The sequence below is a fragment of the Falco cherrug genome, chromosome 12, assembly GCF_023634085.1.
Source record: "Falco cherrug isolate bFalChe1 chromosome 12, bFalChe1.pri, whole genome shotgun sequence".
NCBI lineage: Eukaryota > Metazoa > Chordata > Aves > Falconiformes > Falconidae > Falco > Falco cherrug.
The window spans coordinates 6156049-6180549 of NC_073708.1; the positions used below are offsets into that span (position 1 = coordinate 6156049).

General features: G+C 56.4%; 1 protein-coding gene across 3 annotated transcripts; it reads right to left on the bottom strand.

Moving 5' to 3' along the window:
• Positions 1 to 3165: 3165 nt before the first annotated feature.
• SEC16B (SEC16 homolog B, endoplasmic reticulum export factor) lies at positions 3166 to 23884 on the bottom strand. Of its 3 annotated transcripts, none has more exons than XM_027800671.2 (26): positions 23833 to 23884; positions 22522 to 22852; positions 21354 to 21460; positions 20700 to 20805; positions 20466 to 20580; positions 19596 to 19737; positions 19120 to 19277; positions 18449 to 18510; positions 17041 to 17176; positions 16256 to 16486; positions 15560 to 15657; positions 14789 to 14870; positions 14556 to 14673; positions 13837 to 13948; positions 13469 to 13574; positions 12749 to 12889; positions 9642 to 9755; positions 8851 to 8923; positions 6402 to 6635; positions 5650 to 5720; positions 5154 to 5300; positions 4896 to 5003; positions 3948 to 4029; positions 3759 to 3841; positions 3577 to 3645; positions 3166 to 3292 (listed from the first exon to the last, which is right to left on the bottom strand). In XM_027800671.2, the coding sequence occupies exons 2-26, from the start codon at positions 22776 to 22778 to the stop codon at positions 3227 to 3229; spliced, it is 3018 nt and encodes a 1005-aa protein (XP_027656472.2). In that variant the 5' UTR covers positions 22779 to 22852; positions 23833 to 23884; the 3' UTR covers positions 3166 to 3226. The 3 variants fall into 3 exon arrangements, with proteins under 3 accessions (XP_027656472.2, XP_027656471.2, XP_027656473.2); XM_027800670.2 differs by having other exon boundaries at positions 19596 to 19740; XM_027800672.2 differs by lacking the exons at positions 3759 to 3841; positions 3948 to 4029 and having other exon boundaries at positions 19596 to 19740.
• Between the last annotated feature and the right edge of the window lie 617 nt (positions 23885 to 24501).

A 24501-nucleotide genomic window follows, 5' to 3' on the forward strand; every position in this document is an offset into this window, starting at 1 on the left:
GCAAAGCCGGGTAACGGCAATGCCTCCTCTCAGCAGCCCTGCCCGGGAGAGGCTGGGCAGCAGGATGCTGCTGGGCAGCGGGGAAGCAGGGAAGCAACACCTCACCAGCAGATCAGGTGTGTAATTCTGAAGTAAATCACAATGGTTTTGGCACAGTTAGCCCAGTTCAGTGAGAACACACCTCCCTCTACAAGCTGGTAGCCTTCAGGAGCAGCCCAGGGCTTTCCCGAAGCATCCCAGCTCAGAGTATTTTAGCAGAGAGCTCCCCCAGGCAACAGTTACAACACTCCATATAGCAGAGACTATGTCAGATTACAAACCTTAATTGCTGCTATCAGTCAGAGTAACAATTAGCATCAGGTTAATGCATTTCCAGCGCTCTCAGGAGAGTTCACTGGGAGGCCACAAGAAAGCAACTCACAGGCAAACTTCCAAGGCACCCAGATTCCCCAGGATACTCACAATCAAAGCCACACAGGAAAAATAAGCTCATCCAGCCCTTTAGTTCCAGCAGATAGCTAACTGCCCTACCTCTACATTTCCACGGAAAGAAGCTAACGGAAGATCCCATTTCACTGAGGAAGAGACCCCCTACCTGCTGCAAGAAGCCACCAACATCACCCACAGCTTCTCCTTTTTTTAGCTCCTTCACTGAAGCCCGATGCTGCAACTCACACACACTGGGTGTGCACCAGGCAAGGTCGATTCAGCCTCTTAATTCTGTTACAACTTTTGATCTACGTACCCTGTAGTACCAAGGCTCAAAGAGTGCAACAGGCCACATCACATGCAAGCAAGAAAACGCCTGTACCCCCACATGCATGGCTACACACTGAGCTGCCTCTCCTATAGGGATTTGCAGCGCACTCTACTTCAGAAAAACTTTGCTACCTGACTCTTTATAACCCCAGGGAGATCAAGAGAAGAGTCGAAAGCAAAGACCTGAGGAGTGATCCCAATAGCACAAGATTTATTTCTAAAAGTATTTGCCAGATCTGCAGGCTTATACAAGCAAGAAGTCTCATGCATTTCTCATTTTCCTGCAAAAAAACCCCAGACTGACTGAGGAACAGGACAGACCATGTTTAGTCTCAGAAAAGCAGGATGTTTCAGGCCCAAGGTGAGGACTTTGCAGGCGGCTCAGACCCTTTAAACCAGCTCAAAGGACTGGAGAACAGCAAAAAGCCCTTACAAAGGCAAAAAGGCATCATATTGATCCCCGCAAAGGGTTGCCCCACAAGCACTGCTGCCCAAAGCGTCCCACTGCTGGGACTAAGGGACACAAAGGTGTACGGGCGCAGGGGTGCAGCACACAGCACTCTGAGGAGACCCAGCAGGGCCACAGCCCCAGCGCAGCCTGGGGGTCCCTCTCCCCACAACCAGAGAGTCAGAAGCATCCCAGGACTAGGAGCCCCAAGCCCAGGAAACCCACTGGAATTGTGTACTGCAATCAGGCAGACTCAGCCCGGCACAGCATCCCAGGCTCGCTCAGTTGCTTCCACCTGCGCAGCCATGCCAGCCAAACCCGGAGGCAAGTGGCCCTGCAAGGAGGGAAAGCCTGGTGAGCAGTGCTCAGGGCGCCTGTTTGCAGCACCCCCCCAGCCAGGTGCCCCGAGCTGGCATCGCTCTCACTAGCCAACTTTAAGAAGAAAAGCAAACAGCTCCAGCGCCACAGAGCGCTTCGGGAAGCATTTTCAAGCCAGTCACCCACACGCTCGCCCACTGCCCCCAGCCCTCACAGCACCTCCCCGGGCCTGCTGAAGGCAGCCAGGACCCGGCCCACAGGCTGTCACGAGCAGGTCTTGGCCCCGCAGCCCACGAGGCGGCCCTGGCCCCAGCGTTTGCTGCAAACAGGCCTCGCCCCGGCCCAGCCTGTCACGGGTGGGCTCCAGCCCCTGTGTGTAGGTGGGTTTCAGCCCTGCAGCCCATCACAAGTGTGTGTGTTCCCAGGCCCCCAGCCCCACAGGAGGTTACAGACAGGTTACGTCTCCTCACGAGTGGGCCCCCAGCCCCACAGCCGGTCACAGACAGGTTACAGCTCCTCACAAGTGGCCCCCCAGCCTGTCACAGCGGGACCCACAGCCCCACAGCCTGTCACAAACTACAGCTCCTCACGAGTGGGCCCCTGCCCCACAGCCTGTAACAAGGGGGCCCCCAGCCCGTCACAGACAAGCTACACCTCCTCATGAGTGGGCTCCCTGCCCCACAGCCTGTCACAGACAGGTTACAACTCCTCACGAGTGGGCCCCCAGCCTGTCACAGCAGGACCCCCAGCCCCACAGCCTGTCACCGAGAGCCCTTGGTCCCCGTATGCTGTCACGCGTGGGCCCCGCGGTGCCGGGCTTTACCTTCCACTCGGGGCGGCCGCGAGGGCATGCACACCCCCTCCAGTCCCGCCTGCGATGAAGGGGCGGGTCTAAATTAGCATGCAGCGCTGTGCACGCTGGGTAGCGCCGGCGGCTTACCCTGACCTAGAAGCGAAGGGAGAAGCGAAGCTCTATATAAGGCTTTGACCGGCCCGTTGTCGCAGCGTCCGGGGGAAGCTCACCGCCGAGGCCACCCACTGGGTGCGCGTCACCCCACCGCCCCGCCTCGGGGAAGGTCTGAGGGAAGGGCCGCCCACGGCTCCCGCAGAGCCCCGCCCGCGACGGGCGGGTGAGCCACCAGCAAGGGGGGGCGTCGCGTTACGGGCCGGTCCTGGGCAGGAGAAGCTGCGTGGGTCAATGGGGGCCCCTCCCCCTCCCAACCCCCGGCGGATGCTCGTGGCCCCGCGGTGCTTTGAGACAGACTCACGGCCGGCGATCGCTGAGTCCAATGGGTGAGGTGGGGCACGGGCCCTACAACCTAATTCAGACTACTCTCCCCCGGACACAACTTTTCCATCACCCCCAATCATCATTTTATACCCCCCCCTTAATCATTTTATACCCTTTATACCCCCCTTAAATCATTTTATACAACCTAACTCAGACTACTCTCCCCTCGGACACGACTTTTCCATCACTCCCAATCATCATTTTATACCATTTATACCCCCCCCTTAAATCATTTTATACCTTTAACACCCACAAAACCGGGGGGCAGAGGTTGGGCCTGCGGCCCTGGACGCGTCCGGGGCCGCGGGCCCAACCTCTGCCCCCCCCTTCAAAATAATCACAAACATCATTTTGGTTTAAATCCAGTCAGCACTGTTGATTTCTCCAGTACCCACCCCACCCCCCCCAGTTCACAGGGGGTTGGGGTAACGGCGCGAAAGCAGCCTGGGTTGGTTGGGTCGAGAGGCAGCGGCGAGCTGGGAAGCAGAGAAAGACCGTGTAAGGGAGAGCTGTACCGCAAAAATGTGGATTTGTTTACCCTCAGGATGCAGCCACAAGCATCCCCCCCCCCCCCCCCCCTTCCCCCATTCCCCTCCTCCATCACCCATTTCCCCCCCCCCCCATCACTGTCCTCCCCCAATTTATTTCCTCACACACCCAGGGCTGGCACCCCCTGTATCCCCCCTAACCTGGCATCACCCCCAAAGCCAGGACCCCCGCCACCCCCCTTTCCCTCTCCACACCTGGAGGATGCACTCACCTGAGAGACCTGGGCAGGGTTGAAGAGCGGGATGGTCCTGACCGGTGGGGAAGACTCATGGCAGCCAGTCTAGAAGAGGTGAAGGGAGAGAAACATAACATCCACCCCCCCACTGCAGTGCCACCCCCCGAGGGGTGCCATGGATGCCCCCCCATCATGCACGAATACACCTCTCTCCTCACCTGCTCTCCCACTGACTCCCCACCATCCATCTCCCATGAACCTTTCATCCCAACGGACACCGGAGTAACACTGTGCGTTCCTCCTGGGGCATGCAACCAGAAAAAAATACCCCAAAAGATTAAAATTTAGATGGGCAGCTTCTAAAAGGCTGAAGGTGAGAAGGGCAAGGGGACCCGCACGGCGTTTACCAGGGGTTCTGGAGGGAGACTGAGCTGAAGGGCTTGTCCCAGCTGCAAGAGGGGCATCAGATGGGGATGGAGACATCTGGTCCTGCAACCACATCCACCCATTTAGAGCAGAAGCTCCTTGCACGGTGGCATCTCTGCACCGCACTTTTGGGGTACTGCTCTGCACCCATCCTGCTGGAGAGGTACCCCAAGAGCTGCAGGCAACTGAGCTAAGGAGGGGGTCTCCAGAGTCAGGACAAGCAACCCCTGTCACAAAGCTAAACCACCCGGAGAGCTCAAAATTGGGCAGGAGGCTGGACACCAAGCCTGTGTACAGTGTAAGGGGCCACCAGGGTCCATGGGTCTCCCCCTCTGTTCCTCATCTCCTGCTAGTTTTGGAAGACTATCCCAAAATTTCCTGCTCTGGGGTTGTAGGTCATTCTCAAACAGGAGACTTCCAGGGGAGGATCTCACTCCAACATCTGCCCCCAAGCCCACCCTCAGCCTGCAGTCGGGGATGCGACACCCTGAGGACTCTGCCAGGACGGGGATAACCATGCACGGCTGCTTCCCCCTCTCTGCTGCTCTTCCATTTCCAGGGGTTTTCCCTCCCTTCAGCTCCTAAACCCTTCCCGAGCAGTGCCACCCGCAGCTGCTGCTGCTTTCCACCCCGGCGGAGGGCAAGCGGTCCCCGCAGACTTTACCAAGTGCTCGGAGGACCTCCCGGATCAAAGAGGTTTTATACATTGACAATTATTATTCATCAAGGATTCACTTCCTGGCCCAAAGGGCTCCCGGTCCCGCTGTGTCCCCACACAGACTACGGCCATGACGAGCTGTGCAATGGCACAGCCCAGCTGCCTGCGCGAGGATGGAGGGAGGAACAGCGGGTGATGGGGGAGGTGTCACCCATCCTCACTGCTGTACCCTGGGTGTCACCCAGGGACGGGAGAGCCTTTCATCCCCTACCTGTGGTCGTGGTGGGGGGGAGTCTGGGGCAGTCTCACATGTGGCTTTGGAAGAAGTTTCCCTGGTGGGCTTTGTCCGAAACCAGCCAAACCACCTGAATCCAGAGCTCTGGGAAATGAAGGTTGTCACAAAGAGTGGAAACGGATGAGAAGGGGATGATGCCATGGCCACCCAGATGCCCGCCGGGAGCAGGGCAGGCATGACAGGCATCAGGGACAGGCAAGCTGAGAGCACGAGGCTTCACATCAGCATGCTCACCTTGTCCTCATCCAGTTTCGCCGCCTCTGCTGGTGCCAGCTCTTCAGCAGTGTCCTCAGCCGTGCTCTCCGAGGAAGGCTGACTGTCGTCTTCCAAGGAGACGGTGGAGCTCTCAGAGACAGTCCGAGTCCTCGCTGTTAACCCCTCCTGGCATCGGAGATCGGAGCTGCCACATGGCATTCCCAGAGCAGCCACCCCAAGCATCAGAGTGGCCCCGGGACTCCTCCATGCCAGGCTTAACCGACAGCATCCCCAGGGCCCCCTGTCCCTTGCACAGCAGGTGGGGAGGAGCAGCCCCCTCAGCAGGGCGCAGCAGGCAGCTGGGCACTCCAGAGGCAGGAGGGGGCTACCCTAACCAGCAGGGTCCCCCGAGGGGACAGCTGGCACCACGATGGGATTTTTCCATGTGAGTTAAGTGCATGGAAGGATGAGCCAGCGAGTCCCAAATCATACCATGGTCCCCGCTGGGATGGTCTCCTTGACCCCTCCGACTCACCTGCTCTGCTGGGGGGGATGGCTGCACCTCCTTGGGGGACAGTGGGGCACCCCAGGGCTCCCCAGGTTCTCCTGGGGAGCAAAGGACACAGTCAGGGCTTGGCCCAAGGAGCTCCTGCCATCTCTGTCAGAGGTATTTTCAGTGCTTCCATCACAGAACGGTCGGGGTTGGAAGGGATCTCTGGAGATCATCCAGTCCAACCCCCTGCTAAGGCAGGGTCACCCAGAGCAGATCGCACAGCATCGGGTCCAGGCTGATTTTGAGGGTCTCCAGAGAAAGAGATATCACCCTATCCCACAGCAAGGCTGTGTGGCCAAGATGTCCCCTCCAAGAGATGCAAAAGGCCATTCTGGTCCCTGTCCCAGCCAATGCCAGACCCAGGGAGGGAGCTGCAGGGCTGCACCGGTGCATCCCAAAAACCCAGCTCATGCTGCGGGATGTGAAGCTGCCTTTCCCCGTGGCTGCCCTCCCTTGCTGCTTTGGGCAAGGTCTTGTGAAAATGAAGACCCACCTGCCCAGGGTGGCTGGTAGTGGTGGACCTTGCGTGTGCGGGGGCACTGGGGCCAGCACGGCTCCATGTCTGGGGCAAGGTCGGAGGGAAACGAGACGCTGCGTGAAGGCGGCACTAGCAGGGAGCAGCGTTTGAAGGGACGCACACCGTAGGCGATCACACTTCCCCAAGGGATGTCCCATCCCACTGCAACTCACTGGGGACGGGGATTTTTGTAGAGAAACGAGGCTGGAGCGCTTACCTGCCGGCAGCACTGCCTGCGGGGGGGGGTCCTCAGAAACCCCTCCTGCTCCTGGGCCGAGCATGGGGGGCTGCAGCTCCTGCCCAGCGCTGAGCAGTGGTGATGCTGTGACTTGAGCAGGTGCTGGGAGCCAGTGGGACGCATCCTCGTGGGAGCTGGGTCCCTGGGGTGCCACAGGCTGGTAGTCATACTGGTAGCCTTTGCTCTGGGAAAGCTTGGGGCCAGGCTTTTCATCTGAAAAAAAAAACAACCACCAAACAACCCCCAAATTATCCACAAAACCCACACCTCAGGAGTTTACTCCAGTGTTTACAGTCTCATCAGGCTGTTGCGCAGAATCCTCCTCTTCCATTATACATCAGCAGGAGCCGGGGGGCGAGGAGGGACCCCAGGGACCACGCGCAGGCGGGGAAGGTAGGGCACGGCACAGCAGTGGGGACCTGTTAGAGGCTGCAAGGAAGGTGGGCTGTGAGAGACCGGGGAGGGGGGAAATCTCCTGCAAACATGCCTCAGGTTGCAAACCAACTCAGAAGGGGAATGCTGTGGAAGCAAAGGGACCAAGCACGAGCAGCACATGCCGGCAGTTCAAAGGAGCCCAGGGCCTCCAGCCTTTTCTTCCACTCCTGCTGCACACCCTGAGCAGGAAAGAAAATTCACCAGGAAGCCACAGCCTTCATTCCCGCTCCACAGGAGTGCCCATGGATGAGTTCCTTGCTTTTGGCAGATTTACTCAGGGCTGTGGGGTTTTTTTTAATTGAAAGGCAGGTTGAACAAGTGGGGTTTGTTTTTTTTAATACGCACACACGTTGCTCTGTCTGATGTTAGACACTGTGCAGGCAGCACACTGCTGCTGGTCCCAGGAGCGTGTCCTGCTTGTTCCAGCTCTGCAGCCTTCAGCCAGAAACATGCCAGGCACCGGGAAGTTTCTCTCCCACCACCGTGAAACACAGCCAGGCAGGACCCAGACCCCATGGGTCTGAGCCTGGGGACAGGCTATGGCACCTCTTGTGTGTGGTGCTACAAAATCCTTTGCTTTGTTTGCCAGCATCACCTCCAGCCCGCTCAGGGTTGGCGTCACACCCAGGAGCAGCTCCCACACAGCCTGGAAATGCTCAAAGTCCACAGGGAGGAGGGTGGATGCTTGACTCCACTCCGCCTGGCAGGTTCAACTGGGAAAAGTCAGGGAGGATAGCCCAGGCTGTAAGGATGGAGAGGGAGGTTGCTGTGATCACGTGGATCCCAGTTTGGCACCTTGATTCAGGCTCCGTCTTTCCGAGATGGATGAATTCAGCACCAAGCCAGCTTTTTCTGCAGGCAGGTCCCTCGGATGCCGACTCTGAACGGCCTCAGCAAACAAAAGGGCCGAGCATCTGGGAAATGAGCCGCAGAGACCCCACGGAGCAAACCTTGCCACTCAGAGAAGCCATCCCATCATACCTGCAACTTTTTTCCAGGAAAGGATGATCATAGCTTCAGCCCTCACAGCAGCAGAAGGCAATCAGGATTGATGATCCTTTTACTGCCTAGGAGAGCTCTTTGAAGAGGAATTTGGCAGCAGCAGGGAAAGCTGATAGGAAGAAATGGCTTGGAGGAATTTGTCATGTTTTATCCTGTCTGCATCAGCCTTTATTCTCCACCCTTTGGTGCCAGCATTCCCAGCAGAAAGCTAGATCCCAGCAGCAGCAAGGAGCAGCAGACTGTGCCGGGGCATCCTGCTGGTGGAGGCGGCTGTGAAGCGACACCCGTGGCTCACCAGCCCCGACTTCTCCTTGATGGGACATCCAGCTAGGAAAGGAAAACTCTCCAGCCCTTCCTTAGAGAGTCACCCAGGGGTGGCTCCTGTCCCTCACGTCGATGACTCTTGACCCGCTGGGTGGACTGTGGCTGGAGGGGACGCTGAGGGTCACTGCGAGGTGCAGCAGAGGGATGACAGAGGCAGTGGGGAAGGGGGAACGCTGGGACTCCACCGACAGGCATGCTGCAGCCCGGTGCCCAGAGGGATGCGCTCCTGCCCCGATCTTTTGCTCCGAAAGTGTGAAATCCTCTTAGTTCAGCTCCAGTTTGCACCTCGGAGGACTGCCTGGGAACTGGGCTGTCTCCCCCAAGGCTCAGCTGGGAGACACATGCTTCATCCAGCTGCCCACCTCCGACCCCCTTCTCCTCCCACGGCACCCACAGGGAACTCCTGAAGCTGTGGTAATTAAGCCCAATTACTCAGCCTTCATATGGAGGGCACGAGCATCAGCCACCCAGTTTGCAGCCCCACACCAGAGGGATGCATCCCAGCAGGAGCAAAACTTGGAGCCCTGGGGCAGACGCAAGGAGCAAGAAGTAGCTGACGAGAAATGCTCCAGGGAGCAGGGAGCTGCCTCCCAGCCCATGGCAGCACAACTCCACGTGCAGAAAAGCCCTCGGCAGCCATTGCCACCTACTGCTTTGTTTTCTTTACCTGCCATCGATGCAGCAGTCCAGGAGAGCTCAGGCTGGGCGGGTGCCACCTCCGGAGGGAGGTCATCTTCCACCTGCAAGGAGTTAGAAAATGTGATAAAACAGATGGAAAAGGGGACGGCACAGGGCAAAGACTAAGGAAACCAGGAAGGCAATGTAAGGAAAAGCATGGTGCTCATGGGTGTGAGGCTCACAACCCACCCCGGGCTGCCAGAGCCCAGGTTACAGGTGAGACCTGTACCAGCACAGTCACAGCTCTTTGCCAGCAAGTGAGAGGAGCTGCAGCACCACTGCCCTGCTGAGAGCAGGTAGGAGGTGAAACCAGTGACAGAAAAGGGCACAGAACCAAAAGCAGATGTGAAACCTCAACGGAGAGCATTAATCCAAGGACCAGACCATAGAGTTAAGGGACCTGAGAGCAGACATCTGCAAGGTGATGCCCCAGCAGTGTCCTCTGCAACACCCTCACTGCAAGAGGAGATCATCATTCACCCACCAGCCCCTGAGTGCCCTCCATGAGCCAAGGCGAGGAGTGTTTTGCCCCATGCAAAGCCCTGCAGCCCTCACTGCTCACACCCTCGGGCATCGCAACCCCCCCCGCTCCCACTGAAGCTGCAGGTCCCACAGCACAGACCACGTCTCTGAGCTCAGAGCCAAGGGGAAAGGCAGCTGGGTAACACCACCCTTCGGACCTCCATGCCCATGCCCTTGGATTCAGAGCAGAGAAGGATGCTCCTGCAGACAAACCACAACCCAGACTGGCTGCCCCCCAGCATCCCCGCTCCTCCTTACCTCCTGCTCCCGGCAGCGGGCTCGGAGCTCTACCAGCCAGTCAGGCTCCAAGGGCTGGTCCTGCTCCGGCATCTCCAGGAGCAGAGGGTCGGAGAGCTTCAGCCGCTCGGCTAGCTGTAGAGCCAGGAGGGCAACAGGGCTCGTCACACATTTCAGCTCCACAGGGAAGAGACCAACACTTAGAGCAGCTGCACATGGCAGGGCACACAGACCCAGGGGAAAAGAGCAGCATAGCTGCACTTGTTCATAATACGGGGGTAAAAGTAACACCAGCCTCTTCTGCAAGTTTTATTCCCCCTCCTGCATTGCCGCGGAGAAGTGCTGGCCCATCCCGTGCCCCACAGAGAGCCTCCCAGCAGGGCTATCTCAGCCACCTCCGCAGAGGTGTCAAAGTACCCATGTCAAAGATGCTCTTCACATCAGAGAGGCAGGTAACTATTACCATCCTTTCCTCCTCTGAGGAAAATGAGCACCTTTAATTCCACTTGACAGCCAGCCTGGGGCACCGACAGGTTTGCAGGACACCCACAAGGAGCTCTGGAAACAGCCCAGCTCCCAGAGCTGCACATCAATCCCTTACCTACCCGATGAGGATGGATGGGAGCTGGCAGGGTGGGAGCTAAGGGCTCACCTGGCTGTTTCCTCCCCAGGCTTTGCAATAAGCATCACCATCACTGATAACCACACAGAAAACACCACAAATGCAGGGCTGGGAGGGACTTTCTGAAGTTACCTGATCCATCTACCAACGCTCAGGAAAATCCTGCGTGCCCATACCAGCCCATGTTTGTCTGATTTGCACTTACAAATCTCCAAGGAGAAGATTTCACAGCCTCCCAGGCCTGTCCTGAAGCTTAATGTCCTTAGAGCTAAAGAGTTTTTTCTTCATATCTAAGTGAAATCTTCCCTGCTGCAAATTAAGCCTCTATTCCTCCTCCCATGGCAGCTGCGGGGACAGTCAGGCACCATCCCCTGAAAACCAGCCTCTTGCACGCCGGAGGGCTGTTATCACATCCCCCGTACCCCTCCCTCCCCCAGCATATCTTGCTTGGAAAAAATAACCCCAAGGCCTTCTTCCAGGGTCATTTTCCCCTCAGTCTCTTATCACCCCAGCTCTTCCCTTCTACATTTGCTCCAGTTCAGCCCTGTCTCCGAGTGCAGCATCCCAAACAGGGCACAGTGCCCCAGCCAAGACCCCCAAGACCTGAACAGAGGCGGATTATCACCTCCTTGTTGCACACATGCCGTTCTTGCTCTCACAGCCCAGAATAACATTATTAACATTGGCTTTTTTTTTTTTTTTAAACTTTTTTGCAACAGCATCCTGTAATGTTGCTGCTTGGTATTTTTTCCATGCTTCACTATCTCCCCCAGGTCCCTCTCTGCAGTATTGCTGCCGCATGTTTAATTTCTCCTGCAAGAACAGGGTCTCTGCTGCCCTGGCTGCAGCCTTCTCAACAACATGGGGCTCCAGCTACTGTCAACGGAGCAAGAGGCTCTTCTGGGCTGACCCATCCCACCAGCCCAGGATGAAATGGAGGGCTCCCTGCAGAGCTAAATCCCAGTCTGGAGAAATTGCTTAGGCAAGGGTCCAGTTTTAAGGCAGCTGGATGGGGGGAGATGACACTCAAAGCACTGCTCTTCATCCGGTCTTTACTGAATTTTCTCTCACTGCTATCGACCCACTTCTTGGGGATTTATCAAGCTCCCTCCCAGCTTTTCACACTCATTTATCTTCTACACTTTGCTACAAGGCTGCTGCATCAAGGGCCACCAGAAGCCATCCAGAGGTGACTTTGCAGCTCAGCCACCCTCCGCAGCCCCACAGCTCTCAGCTATCCCTTCTGCAGCAGTTCCCGTTGTCTGTTTCTTCCTATTTCCGAAGTTTTTAACAACAAAGTCCAAACGAGCACAAAACCTTCTTCCCAGCTCCAGGGGATTAAAGTAAGACAGGACCTGCGCAGCCAGAGCCCAGCCTGGGACAGGGACGGCAGTAACCCAGCTCCCAGCCAGGAGCTTGCACTACCTACAGACCCACCGTCCCGTCTCTTTGCAAATGCACTTTTGTTCATCCTAAATCAATGGCAGGAAAAAGGAAATTATAAGCATGATTACTCCTAAACGGGGGGAATGTTTAATCCAAAAGCTAATGTGCACTTTGATCCAATATTAATGAACCAGCACCTGGTTGTATATCGTCCCCAGCTTCAAAAGAGGGGAAGTCTTAATCAAACACTAATGTGTATCATAATTTGTAACACAGTCTAAAACATCAAAGACAAGAGCATCTACGAATGCACTAGTTTTTCAGATGAAAGTGTTTTCTCCCAGGAGAAGCATTATTCCCAGCAGAACAGCAGATCTGAGAAGCTGTTAGGCAGTAAATAGGTTTCGACAATCGGGTGCGGGGGCTGCACGAGCCAAGTTTTGGGCAATTTCTGCAGCACCTCCTTTAGAAGGGCATCCTTGCTGCCCCTCATCTCAAAGCACTGCAGCTTTTGGCCCCTTCCCGGTGGAGGAAGGCTTCGAGCAGCCTCTGCGCTGCCCTGGTGGTGGGCAGACCCACTGTCCTGCCAACCCAGCCTGCCCAGGGGACCTGGGACACTTTGCTTCACCCCTCCCTGGCACAGCACCCTGGTCATGAAGTGAAGGAGCTGGGCTCTGTGCTGCGAGCTGGGACATGCTCCTATTCACTGTCACCCCAAAAGAGCCTCCGGCAGGTAAATGGAATCATGGGATGATGTGCTGGAGGGGAAATGTCAAGCACTCACACTTCAGCTTCTTAAGTCTGTGCCATTTATAAGTTCAAAAAGCCTCTCCAGAATGAAAAACATCCTTTGCTTCCAAATAGCTCTGCTCCTACTTGGCAGTCAGCACAATTCCTTTGTTTTCTACCCTAAATCCTTGGGTATTAGAGACTCCATGAAGGTGTTGGTTTTGCTGTACTCTGCATATACCAGGCAGCAAATCCTGGGAGGCTACATGGAGCTGCCAAGCAGCCCCAGGAAACCCTGAGGATGCTTCCCTACTGCACCGGGTCCTGACCGGGCATCGCACCCTGCCAAGGCGGGGGGTGGGGGGTGGGTGGGGCGGGATGCAAGACTCACCTGCATCACTTTCTGAGCCAGGAGGGGGTGGCTGGCCAGACCCTGGCCCAGCAGCGCGGTGGCAATCTGCTCGCAGTACTGCAGGGCCTGGGCTGGCAGCCCGTAGTCGGCCAAGCGAGAGGCATAGAGGAGCTTGTATACCTGGGGAAAGGGAAGCAGGGCAGACACGGATGAGCAAGGAGATGCTTCTGCCTGCGGGTCCCCTCTGCCACGGCACATCACCCCAACGTGACTCACAGCACCCTGGGTCTCATCACCCAGAGGTCACCTGCAAGTTGGGGGCAGCCCCCCCATCCCCACGGGGCCATCCTGCCTCGGTCCCCAGCCACACGCTGTCACGAGGCCAGCCCAGAGGCAGCCGACGGGCGATGGGGGGAGCCTGCCAAGGAACTACCTCCATTCATCCAGCCCCCTTGTGCAACGCCTGAGGCAGCAGCAGCCTGGTGTTTGTTGGCGATATGAAAAGCCTACCCATTACCCCAGCAGAAGGAAGGCAACCAGATCTGAGCAAGCACTGATCAAACACGCCATGGCCCCAAGATCTGCCCAAGGCCTGCCCCGGAGGACCCCCCACCTGGGGCAGCCTCCCCTTCACTCCCAAAGCCCGGTGAGGGAACAAGCCTTGGAGAGCAGCCTGAATCCCTGGCTTCAGGGGGATGGATGCATGTTTGGGGACAGGTCTGAGCTGCTGCACCAGATGTGCTTGTGCATCTCTACTACCTGGAAGGGGAGCAGGAAGGATTTGGGCTGCCGTAGCCGCTGGCAGTACTCCAAGATTTCCGTCCGCTGGATGGCCTCCGTCCTGGCAAACTGGGTGAATACCTGCCTGCAGAGGAGAGGGGTAGGTTCAGCAAGCAAGAGCAGGGCGCTCTCCCCAGACAGCCCCCCGGCCCCCGCAGACCCACAGCTCCACTGCCGTGCCAGCCTGCAGCTGGAGAGACCCAGAGCAAAGCTCACATTAGGAGCAGTAAATCCCCACAAACCAGAATTTCTTTTGCATAAAAGTGAGATCCCAGGGATGGGGAGAAGGTGGGATGGACACATCACTGGCAAAAGCGCCACCTCCAGCACCCCCTGGGCTGGCTTACCGGTGGCTGCTGCCCAGCAGAGCCATGCGGTCTGCCTTCGCCCCAAAGTAACCGAAAGGAATATCTGCCATCAGGTAGCAAAAATGAGCTGCTTCCACGGCTCCCCTGCCAGCTGGATGGGAGGAAAAAAGACAAACACTTAGTCCTAAGGGAGGTCACCATTGCTTTGGAGGCTCCCAAGCTCACAGGAAAACCCAAACCCAACTGCCCCACTTTTCTCCCCCGTCCATGCAGACCCCGATCCCTCCCTTCTCCCCGCTTTTTCTCTGTTTTCCCCAGTTGCTGCTCTCTGTACCTAGGAGCAGGTTTCAGTTCAGTGGTAGGACCAGGGGAAGCTGGGCAGGGTGCAGCTCCAGCTCTGCAGAGTGCCATTACAGGCATGAACCCCCCCAAAAACCCCATCGCTGGGAGCAAGTCTCAGTCCCTGCAGTTACATATGCCCTGCCCAGGGTCCAGCCACTCCAGGGGTCTCCACTCCAAAGGGGCAGCTAATGGAAGTGCCTGAGCCCGACTCATCTGCCAGCGCAAAGGGCAGCAGGATCCATCAGCGCCTCAGCCCTGCCACCGCACGGGCACTGCAGCTCCAGGGGGACAGGCATGCACACCCCACCACGGCACCAACGTACATCCATGCCAGCGTGGACATGCACGGTGGCAGCGCAGGTGTCCACCCTTACACAACAGCAGGAACGCAACTGCTCATAATGGCCTCGGCTCACCCAAAGTGTCTCCCAATGTGACAATGGCTCGATGGCTCAGCTCCGTGTCTCCAACTTTGTTGGACAGCATCACGGCCAGGTGAGGCCTCCAGTCTCCCCACGTAGCATCCCCACAGCACTAAAGGGAGAGAAGAGGAGAGCAAAGGTGAGCAGGGATGGTGACACAAGGTGGTGTCACCAGCAGGTGACAGCACAGGGATACACATGCTGGGGCCAGGCTCTTGCTCACAGACCAGAGCTGCCTGAGGGATCCTTCCCGACATGAGCTGGAAGAGGGTCTGCAGGGGGTCATTGGTGGCCAGCGTGCTGGTGAACCTGTGAGGAGACGGCAGAGATAGGGCTGCTGTGCAAGGACCCCCAACCCTCATTCGCCTCCAAGTGCATGTCCCAAATGCCCCAGGAAAGCGGTGTCCCGAGGGGCTTCCTGGAGAAGGCAGAAAGGATCATCAGCTCACCAGGCTGATGATCTGCTTTACCTCCAGGAGCACTAAGTCTCCAGGACAACGGCAGATAAAAACTCCTTTAAATGATTCAGGTTGCACAAGACAGAAAATTTCTGCTTAACTCTCCCTGAAGGGATCAACCCAATCCAGACTAAGTGCATTAATTCCACCAGAAAACAGCCATACAAGTGGGGAGAACAGCTCAGACCAGGCTGGCTCACAGTGAAGATGGCTCAGCTCCCCCTGCCCCAGCGGCTACCTTTGCTAGAGCAGCAAGGGCAAAGCCAAAGCCTCAGGATAAATTCACCCCACATCTCCAGGGAATGGCTTTCCTTCTGCTTTCCAGACCCCGCTTGGTTTCTCCTGTCCATCGGGAAGCCTGGAGAACTCTGGCCCACCCAGATGGATGGCTCCTCTCCTCTCTCTGCCCCCTCTGAAAGGGTCCAGCTGAAGTCAATGCTCTTTTTTCAGTGCACTGGGGCTGAGGGCATCCAAAAGGATAACAGGCTTGGCAAAGCCAGTCACAGAGCATCATACTTTGCTTTAGCTTCTCCAGCTTACCCGGTGAGCACCCAGCTGTAGGTCCGAGGGTCCATCTTGCTGGAGAGGAAGAGGGCATGGCCCCACAGCTGGTTTCTCATGGCCCAGACCAGTGCATCCTGCAGCCAAGGTGGAGAACAAAAAGGGTTTGCACCAACTCTGCTTCCCAGCCCTCCTCCACTTCCAAGGGACCCTCTGCTCACCCAGCTCAGAGGAGAGCCCAGATAACTGCTCTGGTTTTAACTAATACCCTCCAAAAAACTCTTCCATGTTCACAAAGACCACCTTTCTGCCTTGCATGATGACAAGAACTGGAACCTTCACAGCAATACTGCCTTCCCCGGGTTTCCAGGTCTGTGCCGCCTGTTGGCTCCTGATAGCACCTCTGTGGGACCCCAGCCTGGGCACACAAGCTTCTCTGCATCCAACCCTCCGCTCTCTCTGTGCCTTTGGGATCCCTTGAGGTCACACAGCTGCAACTAAACCCACAACGCTGGTAAAAGCCTCTGCATCTTGTCTTCACCGGGGGCCCTATCCTCACTCCCAATGGTGGGAAATCACTGCCATAAGCCCTGTTGTACAACCACCACTTGAAGTGTTGATCCCACAACCACAAGGCACCTCTTGACCACTCTTCCCTTTAACACCTGCCTGAAGAAGTCAAAGTGGCCAAGAAAAAGCGTTAGCCCTGTTTTCTGGATCCCACTCACCACTTACTTTCTTCCTGCCATAGTAGAGGAGCTTGGTGAACTTCTCCACTATCTGTGCCTGCGTCTCCACAACAGGAGTGACCTCCCCCGTGATGAGGTCCAGCGCCCCTGACTGACGCGACATCCACTCATCATCCGTCAGGCCTAGGAGGTTTGCCATGGGGTCTTGCCTCTTGTACTTCTCCCGGTGCCTACAGTCTTGCATCAGCAGCTCAGCGGTGTCTGAGCCCACCATGGACTGTGAAAGGGAAGGGGAGGAGCGAGGCCCATGAGCAAAGGCTGATGGCACTTTCAGTCTGACCCCCTCACACATGTACCCTCACCCTAGCACATCTCCCCAGCAAGACCAGCCTCGGCCACCAGCACACGGTTTCGGAGGGCAAAGGAGTCAGCACAACTAGCAAGACCTTCACAGCACTTGCTCTGAAGATCGTATCCAGCTGCTTCCAACAAGCAGCCATAAGATTAGATTAGGTGGATTTCATTGGATTAAGGGAATAATCCTCTTTTAAACATAAGTGCTGGCTCCCCCACGAAGGTGGCACCAGCCCCTTTCACGGCTGCTATGGCATTGGGTTGTCGGTATTTCACAAGGATGAAAAGCAATCGTGGAGAAGGGTTTGCTCCAAATATCCAGGCAGTATCAAGCTAATTGATAATACTATGGGAACGGGAAGCTTTTAAGGTACACCCCACCTGGAAATACCAACTGGATCAAGAGACACCTGAGGAGCATATAACTTGTCTCACTTCTGAGATCAAAAGGGTCAGCCCCTTCCACAGGACACCTACCCCATTCTGCCGGCAGAGGAGGACCAGGAGCTTCCAGAGAAGAGATGAATCTCTGCCTCTCTGTGTTGAGAGATCACAGCTTGTGGCTATCTTCTGCTGGCAAAAGGTGATCACATCCACCTTGTGCAGATCTTCCCTACAGCAGCAAAGACAGACGTCAACAGAAACCCAAGGCAAAGCAATCTAGGACATCTTAAAGACCTTTTCCAACCTAAACGATTCTATAGATCATTCAGACTCAAGGTGTCCCCAGGTTCACTGATGGGGATGCCAAAAAAAGATTCAAAGTGAAAGATGGAGGGGAGAAGACCCCCAGTGCCAATGACTGCATACCACATTGGCCACACCAAGCTCAAAAATGCTTAATTTCTATCATTATTACGATTCTTTGGAGATTTCTGTGTTTCAGGGATGCAGAGTGCATCTCAAACCCTCTCTCTGCCCTCCTGATAATATTTTCATCCATCCATCTGAAAAGAACCTCGGTTTTGCTTTGCTGCTGTTACAGCCAGGATGTCCCAGGCTGCAGGAGCACGCGCACGCACAGGCAGCATCTTTTATTTAACTGGTGTAGTGCAGGGAGAAAGACACACTTGTGACCACGTAAGCCCTTTGGGTCTGAAGCAGCAGCAGAAACATTTAAGCTACGTGCAAGCCAGGCAGAACTGCCGTCTTACAATAAAATAGTCAGACAGCTGGAAAGAAAGGGTGGCTGAGAGACAGGATCAGCCAGGGGAGAGGGACAGAGATGCTGTTCCTGGCTCAGTCACACCGACAGAGATTCCCAGTGTCCCTTTCAGCATGAGCGGTAACTTCCATGTCTTCTACCCAGCTTCTGCAGCCCTTCTGCTCAGTAAACGGTTTTCCTCTTTCTGCACACTCCTTTTCTCTCCCTGCTCTGGTTACGAGTGACCAGAAGACATGCTAGTGTAAGCAGCACAGTGCAGAGACAACCTGCTGCAATCCACCGAGATTCAGCCCCAGGCTCACGCTGGGTGAAGGCACATGCTGCTTCTGACCCTGCCGTGCTCAGCTGTCTCGGGGGACAACCACCTTAGGAAAAGCTAAACCGCAAGTTGACCCAGGGTTTAGACATCTGAAGAGATCTCCCAAAATCAGTTTTCTGAGACATGAGTACAAAATAAGGTCAGGCATACAAACCACACTAAACCCACAGCCTGTGAATAGTGAAAGAAACCACCTCCCACCATCCAAACCAACCTACACCGCAGCGAAGGGGCTGGGCTCCCCATCTGAGCTCAGACTTGGCCTTTGCAGATCTCCAACCCGTGGGCACCCCAAAGCCTGCCCTGAGCTCACGTCTCCTCCCAAAGGAGAGGTGCTCGCAGGCCAGCCATGCCAGCACAGCCAGGACAACACAGCTCCCAGACCTGCCGGTGCAGCGTACCTGGCCAGGGGTCCCGGGAAGGCCCTCAGCTCCTCCAGCTCTTCTGTGTCGTGGAGCATCACCTACAGAACAAGAGTAAATTCAGCAGCCGGACTCCAGCAATCGAGCCAGCCCCAGTGGTGCTGGCTGAAATTCGGTGCCTTGGCCAAGGGTTCAGCAGGGCTGGTGAACCCCTTCTCTGTGCTGTCTTAAGGTAACCCCAAAACATAGACCCTAAACCATCACACGGACCCCCAAAAGGTCCATTCCTTTTTCACTCAACAAAGAAGGGCCTGTTGAGATGGCATCTGCCTCGTTTGGGAGGCAAAACCGGAGACTGACATGCTGTGCCAGGCTCAGGGGGTGCACACGGACTCTGTAGTGCAGCACCTCAGAGAGGTGACCAGAATAACCCTTCAGAGATGCACAGGCCACACTTGTCCCTGTCGGAAGGGATCACTGGGAGCAGGTGACAGATGACAAGGGTTACGGAGCCAAAGGGGTGGGATGTGGGCCCCAAAGGCTGGCACAACACAGATGCAAAGGTCCACGTGGGCCGGAGACAAGATGGCAGCAGGGGACGGGAAGGCTGAGGAGGCTGTTTGGGTGGCAAATGGTGTTGTCATCCCTCAGGGCAGAAGGAGCCACTCCAGCAAGGGGACAGAGGTCTGCGGTGCCAGGCTGTGGCGTACCTCAAGGCTGTGCAGCTCAACACGGGCTAGCTGCCCCTCGGCAGGATGCTGAGGACACACCAGCACCAGCTGGCCTCCGGCACCGAAGCACACCGCCGTGTGCGGCAGCGAGAACTTGCGGGGGGCCACCGGAGCCGGGCTGGACACCAAGGGCCCTCCTGCAATGACACAGAGGCCACCATGAGTCCCCTCACCCTGACCTCACTCCAACGGGCCCCCCCAACTTCGGTAACCCTGCAGTGCCCCCCCTATGCAAGAACCATCCCCTAAGGCAGAAGGCATGCATGGCAGCTCCTATACCTGCCAGGGCAGAGCCACTGGACCATGCACCCCACAGCCCCCCAGTCACACCTTGTACATGCACAACCTCCTCCAGGAAAAGGACCGAGCTGCAAGACAGCAGATCTCCTACCGCCAGCCGTTTCTTTCCATGCTCCCACCTCGTCAGAGGGGGCCAGGACCCCATCGCACCTCACCTGCTTGTGCCAGGCTCCAGGTCCCCGAAAGCACAGGGTCGTAGTGGTCGGCACCGTCACGGATGTACTGGCTGAGCTCATAGCCGCTGGAGCTGAGCCCCGACTCCCGGTACTGCAGGAGCAGGCTGGGCTGGCCCGAGGGCTGCTAGGAAGGGAGAGAACACAAACCTGGCTGAGAAACGAGGGACACCACTGCCTTTCTGCTCCCAGGGCAGTGGGACAGACTCTGCTGCTCCATGAAAGTGCCCGGTGGAAGAAGCACAGCACAGCTGAGCAGCTCACACCCTTCAGCATCTTAGGTGCATCATGGCACGTACCCTGGCCATACCCAACGGCGTTTAAAATAATTTACATCAGCCACCAGTTTAGCCCAACTGGTTCCCATCCCTAACACAGACTCCTCAACACAGCCAGCAGGCAGGGCTTGGGAACCTGAGAAAACATTGTGCAGGAGCAAAACCACCACAGCAGCTTTGATTTGATCCTTTCATTTGCTCTTGGCAAAACACAGTGCTCGGGACACCGGTGTGATGGGGCAGGACTTGGTGGGCAGAGCTGGGTGGCACACAGCTTTCAACCACCTAGGGAGGACGCAGAAGAGCATTCCACCAAGCTTGGGTTTCTGTCCTGCTCCTGGCCCGGTGCGGGAGCAGTGCCCAGCCCCATGCCTGGGGATCGACAGCCCAGCAGATGGAGAGATCAGAAACACTAATAACCCATTATAATAATCCCCAGAGACTGTTAAGCACTGAGGGCAACCAGCCTCCTTCCCAGCTGGAGGGGACAGACATGGATTGCTCCTAAAAAAAAAAATATCTCTGGGAGATCCTGAAGCCTTTTGTCCTCCATCCGTGCCCATCCTCATGTTACCTCTTGGGGCTGGCCACCAGCCTCCCCCAAACTGTTGTTGAGGGCTTCTCCCCCTTCCCGCTCCTTCCTGACAGCCGAGACTGAGCTTTCCTCGTAGGATTCGTAGGTCTGCATCCTGCAGACAGGAGCAAAAGGAAACACCCTGAAGGTCAGAGATTTTGGGGACCAGCCACAAAACCACTAATTTTGCAGCAGGTGGCTGTATCAGGTGATGCCCAGACTCCCCACCCTTACCTGTCCTGCCCCGGGGGAAATGTGGCCAGGTTGGGGTGGTAACCCCTGTAGTAGTGCTGGTCCTGGTAACTGGTACTCTTGCCGTAAGGCTCTCCCTGTCTCAGGTCTAGAGAGAGAATCAAGACTTAGCATTTCCCCTTCAGAGCAACAAGCCATAATGAAGTTGCAAAAGAAAAAGCAATGAGTCAGGCAATTTGCCATGCACACCCCATTTGCTTCCAAATTAGCCCAACACATTGGAGGTATGATAAGGCCCTGTACACATTTGCCAACACAGCACTGATGTCCTTTCCTCTTTCCTCCCTCCCCTTTTTTTCAGCCCAGGAACTCCAGAAACAGCAAAAACGAGGCCCCAGCCACCCTGATCACACAGCACTATCAACATTGCGCTCAGCCTGGAACCAGGAATGGCAGTTTTTTATCCATGGAGGTTAAGATCAAACATTGCCTTGGGTGCACCTAGTTCCTGCTCATGTCTCCCAAATGCAAACCAAGGGCAGTGCTGCGCGGAGAGAACGGCACTAGCCGCCCAGGAGCACGGGCAGGAGAAAGCCCTGGAGATGTGCAAGCCCTGGGAGAACCACCCATCCTGGAGAAAGCATAGTCTCTTCTGCAAGTTGCCTCTATCCCCAGACCCAAAGGATAAGCCCATACCTCTGTCATCCTGCCAGGCCACCGGCTGCCGCTGGTGGCTTTGGTAGGTGTAGTCATCCCCGTAGCTGGCTGCTGGATACTGCCGGTGGGAGTCTCCATATCCTTGCCTGAAACGCCACACAACATACCTAATCTGAGAAAGAGCAGGCACCTCTGCACGTTCTGGACCACCTCTAGGGTTAGTCTCACGCCCCAGATGGGACCTTTGGAGGCAAAAAGATGATGGAAATAAAGCCAGGTCCCCTGCTCGGTGTCAGGGCCAGAAGCTGGTCCAGCATCACGCCGGGAAGGAGCAGCAGGAGGCTGGATACTTTCCCACCCCCATCCATGAGCAAGCTGTGCACTGCAGTTTCAGGCAATGCCCACTTTCAGCTCAATGGTATAGACTTGTCATGGGGATCAACCTTCGCCCACATTTTAGAAGAGATCCCCCAAAACCACCTTCTCTGCCAAGCTCTGAGCTGCCACATCCACCGCACAGCTCAGCAGTTCCCCCCCTGCGCCAGAGCCCAGCCCAAGCCACCCACCCAGCACTCACATACCTTCACCCTTCAGGATTTACACAGCGATGCGGCCAGCCCCTGCAACACCCCCCTTCCCAGCATGAGCATCACACCTCAGCACAAAGCCCTGTGCGCCCACCCCGTAACTCACCGGGGGCAATAACTCAGGCAAATCGACCAAAATTTGCTGGAGCCCCCAAAGCGCTCTCAGCACCGAGAGCATCCACATTTTATCCTCCCACCCTCCGCTGTTTCACCAGCTGAGCTTGCAAGCTCCCTTTTGCTCCTATATTACCATTTGTATTTTTATTGTTCACCTTGCACTTAGTAAAAAAGAACTGCATTTAATCAAACCTTCAAGAAAAATGCACCTCGGACCGAGACAAAGCCCATAAAACAGCAACTGCAGAAAGCCACAGCTGTAAGAAATCAGAGCTGCAACTCCTGTGCAGCCTTGAATATATGTGTCACCGGCTGCTTTGGTAGCTGGACATCAATTCATCACGCACTGTCTCCGTGAGGCTGCTCCAGTTTCCCCTGCGCGGTGACAAGGGCAGAACCCACGCCGCAAGTGCACGGGAGCAGTGAAATGGTCAGATCTTATTTTAAGAAGGTTTACACGGAGGAGGCTCAGCGCCAGCCTCGCAAGGCTGGGCAGCTCTCACCTGGAGTACGGCCTCCTGGGGCAGCTGCTGTCACCGTGCTCAGCCTGGGACGCTGGTCTGTGGGTGTCCCTCCAGGGGGGGTGGCCCTCGTCCCAGGGGTGGCCGGGGAGCTGGCCCCCATCCCAAGAGCCGGGTCGATGCGGGGGTCCTGCGCGGAGAAGCTGCCACCTGGGGCCCTGGTGAGCCTCCCCCCATGCCCCCCAGGCTGCCTGCCTCCCCCGGGGCTGGGGTGGCCAGGCAGGGGGCCAGGGGTTCATGGCAAGCTTGCCAGCGGGGTCCTCTCTGGTTTTGGGGTGGGAGGGGAGGTTAAGTCCCGAATGGCTCTAGCGGCCTGCAAGCAACGAGATAAGTCACAGTGTGTTTGATCGGCAGCTTTTTGTCCCCCTCAAAGCCCCCCGTGAAACCTGTTGCCACCTAATCTTTGCTTTTGGGAGCCTTCTGGAAGCCCAACATCCTTTCCAAAATGCCCAGAGGCAAGCAAAAGCCATCTCCACATCTGCCTGCACTTGAAGCTCCCCTTAAAACACCGGGATGAAATGGTCCAGTTTTGAAAGCAACGGGCATCCAGCTCTCCCTGGAGGAAGGGGCAGCAGCCTGCTGCACCCCCAGCCAGCCCTGCAAAGCACCACTGCTCACAGCCTCCCCAGGCAGGTGAGAAATCAGCTTTACCTCTGTGACAAGGTAAAGGGAGGAAGGAAACCCCACACGTGGTGGGGGGAGGGATGCTGGCAAAGCTACAAGCAGGACAAGGGGTTATTCTCGAAGAAATAAGTAGGGACAGAGGCAGGGAGAAATGGAGCTTTGCTCGCATGAGCTATAAGATGGGGGCAACAGGGATTTTCTTCTGTCCAGGAATCCCCTGGAACAGGGATTTTCAAGAACACAGTAGCTGAAGCAGACATCAGATCTACAACAGCCCCACACAGAAGAGGAAAGCCCAAGGACAGCCCAAGGCAACACACAGATGAAGCCCCAGCTGCCGGGGGGGGGGCCACCCTTAAGCCCCCCATATCTTTTCTTGCAGCATCAGTACCCGACATGCCCCCACCGTAACGGCTCACAAACCTCCCCATCGTGGAGGTCACCCCTCCCACACTCAAAGTTTAAGGCGCTTTGGGGTAATTTCAGAGCTGGGGGAAGACACTGAACAGGGGCGGCTCAGTTTGTGGCTTTTCCAAGCAAAACCAGGGTTAAATCCTTGCCCTAAATAGCCCCCAGGCACAAGCATCCAGGCACCCATCATTCCAGCCCCTCCGAGGGCCCCCCTAATGTTCATCCAGGGGTTCCCACCACTGCCTGCTCCCCACACACCTGCTCGGAGCCCGCCAGGCCCGTCCTCCGCCGCCTGGGTGCTACTGCCAAAGTCCACTGCCACATGGGCCGCCGGCCGCCCGGGGGCAAAGGGCAGCCCCCGCTCCCCCCGCCACACTCAGCCACCGCTCCCAGTAGCTCGTGCACCGCTCCTTGCACCCTGAGGGTCACCTTCCCCATCACTTGTCTCCTCACACCCAAGGCATGGAGCACCCAGCACTCCAAGTGCAAAAAAAGCCAGATATTTCTCCTGCAGGCTGTGGGTTTTTTTTAAAAAAAAAAAAAAATGCCATAAGTATCCTCCTCTCTACATCCTCACACTCCCTAAATAATAAATAAAACCTGCTGGCTGAGCTGTTGGTTTAAGTGGGATCCAGCCACAGGTCAAGCACATAGCATCTGTCCCACCAGGCAGAAGGTAGCCAGGATGGTGGTGGGGTCCCCCCCAGCACTGCCTCACCAACGTCCTTGCAGTGCAATGGCCTCACTCCATAAGCAAATCCTGCCTGGAAATCCTTTCCCAAACTCCCCCAGGCACCCTGAACAAAAAATGGAGTAAATCAAGGCAAACCATCATAGCAAGCCGCAGTAAAAGCTAGATACAGGGAGCCGAGTGTCCTCCCCCCAGCAGCCCAGTGACATGCCACCTCCTCCCTCTTTCCCCGGCAA

Excerpts from the sequence above, each read along its gene's own strand:
- SEC16B (XM_027800670.2), bottom strand. The coding sequence starts at position 22,778 with ATGAACCCCTGGCCCCCTGCCTGGCCACCCCAGCCCCGGGGGAGGCAG. Across the intron at positions 19,741-20,465 it reads CTGGTGGCCAGCCCCAAGAG|CAGCCCTCGGGCCAGCCCAG; the intron begins GTAACATGAGGA and ends CTCCCTTCCTAG. Across the intron at positions 13,575-13,836 it reads CTGCTGGGCAGCAGCCACCG|GCAGGTATTCACCCAGTTTG; the intron begins GTAAGCCAGCCC and ends TCTCCTCTGCAG.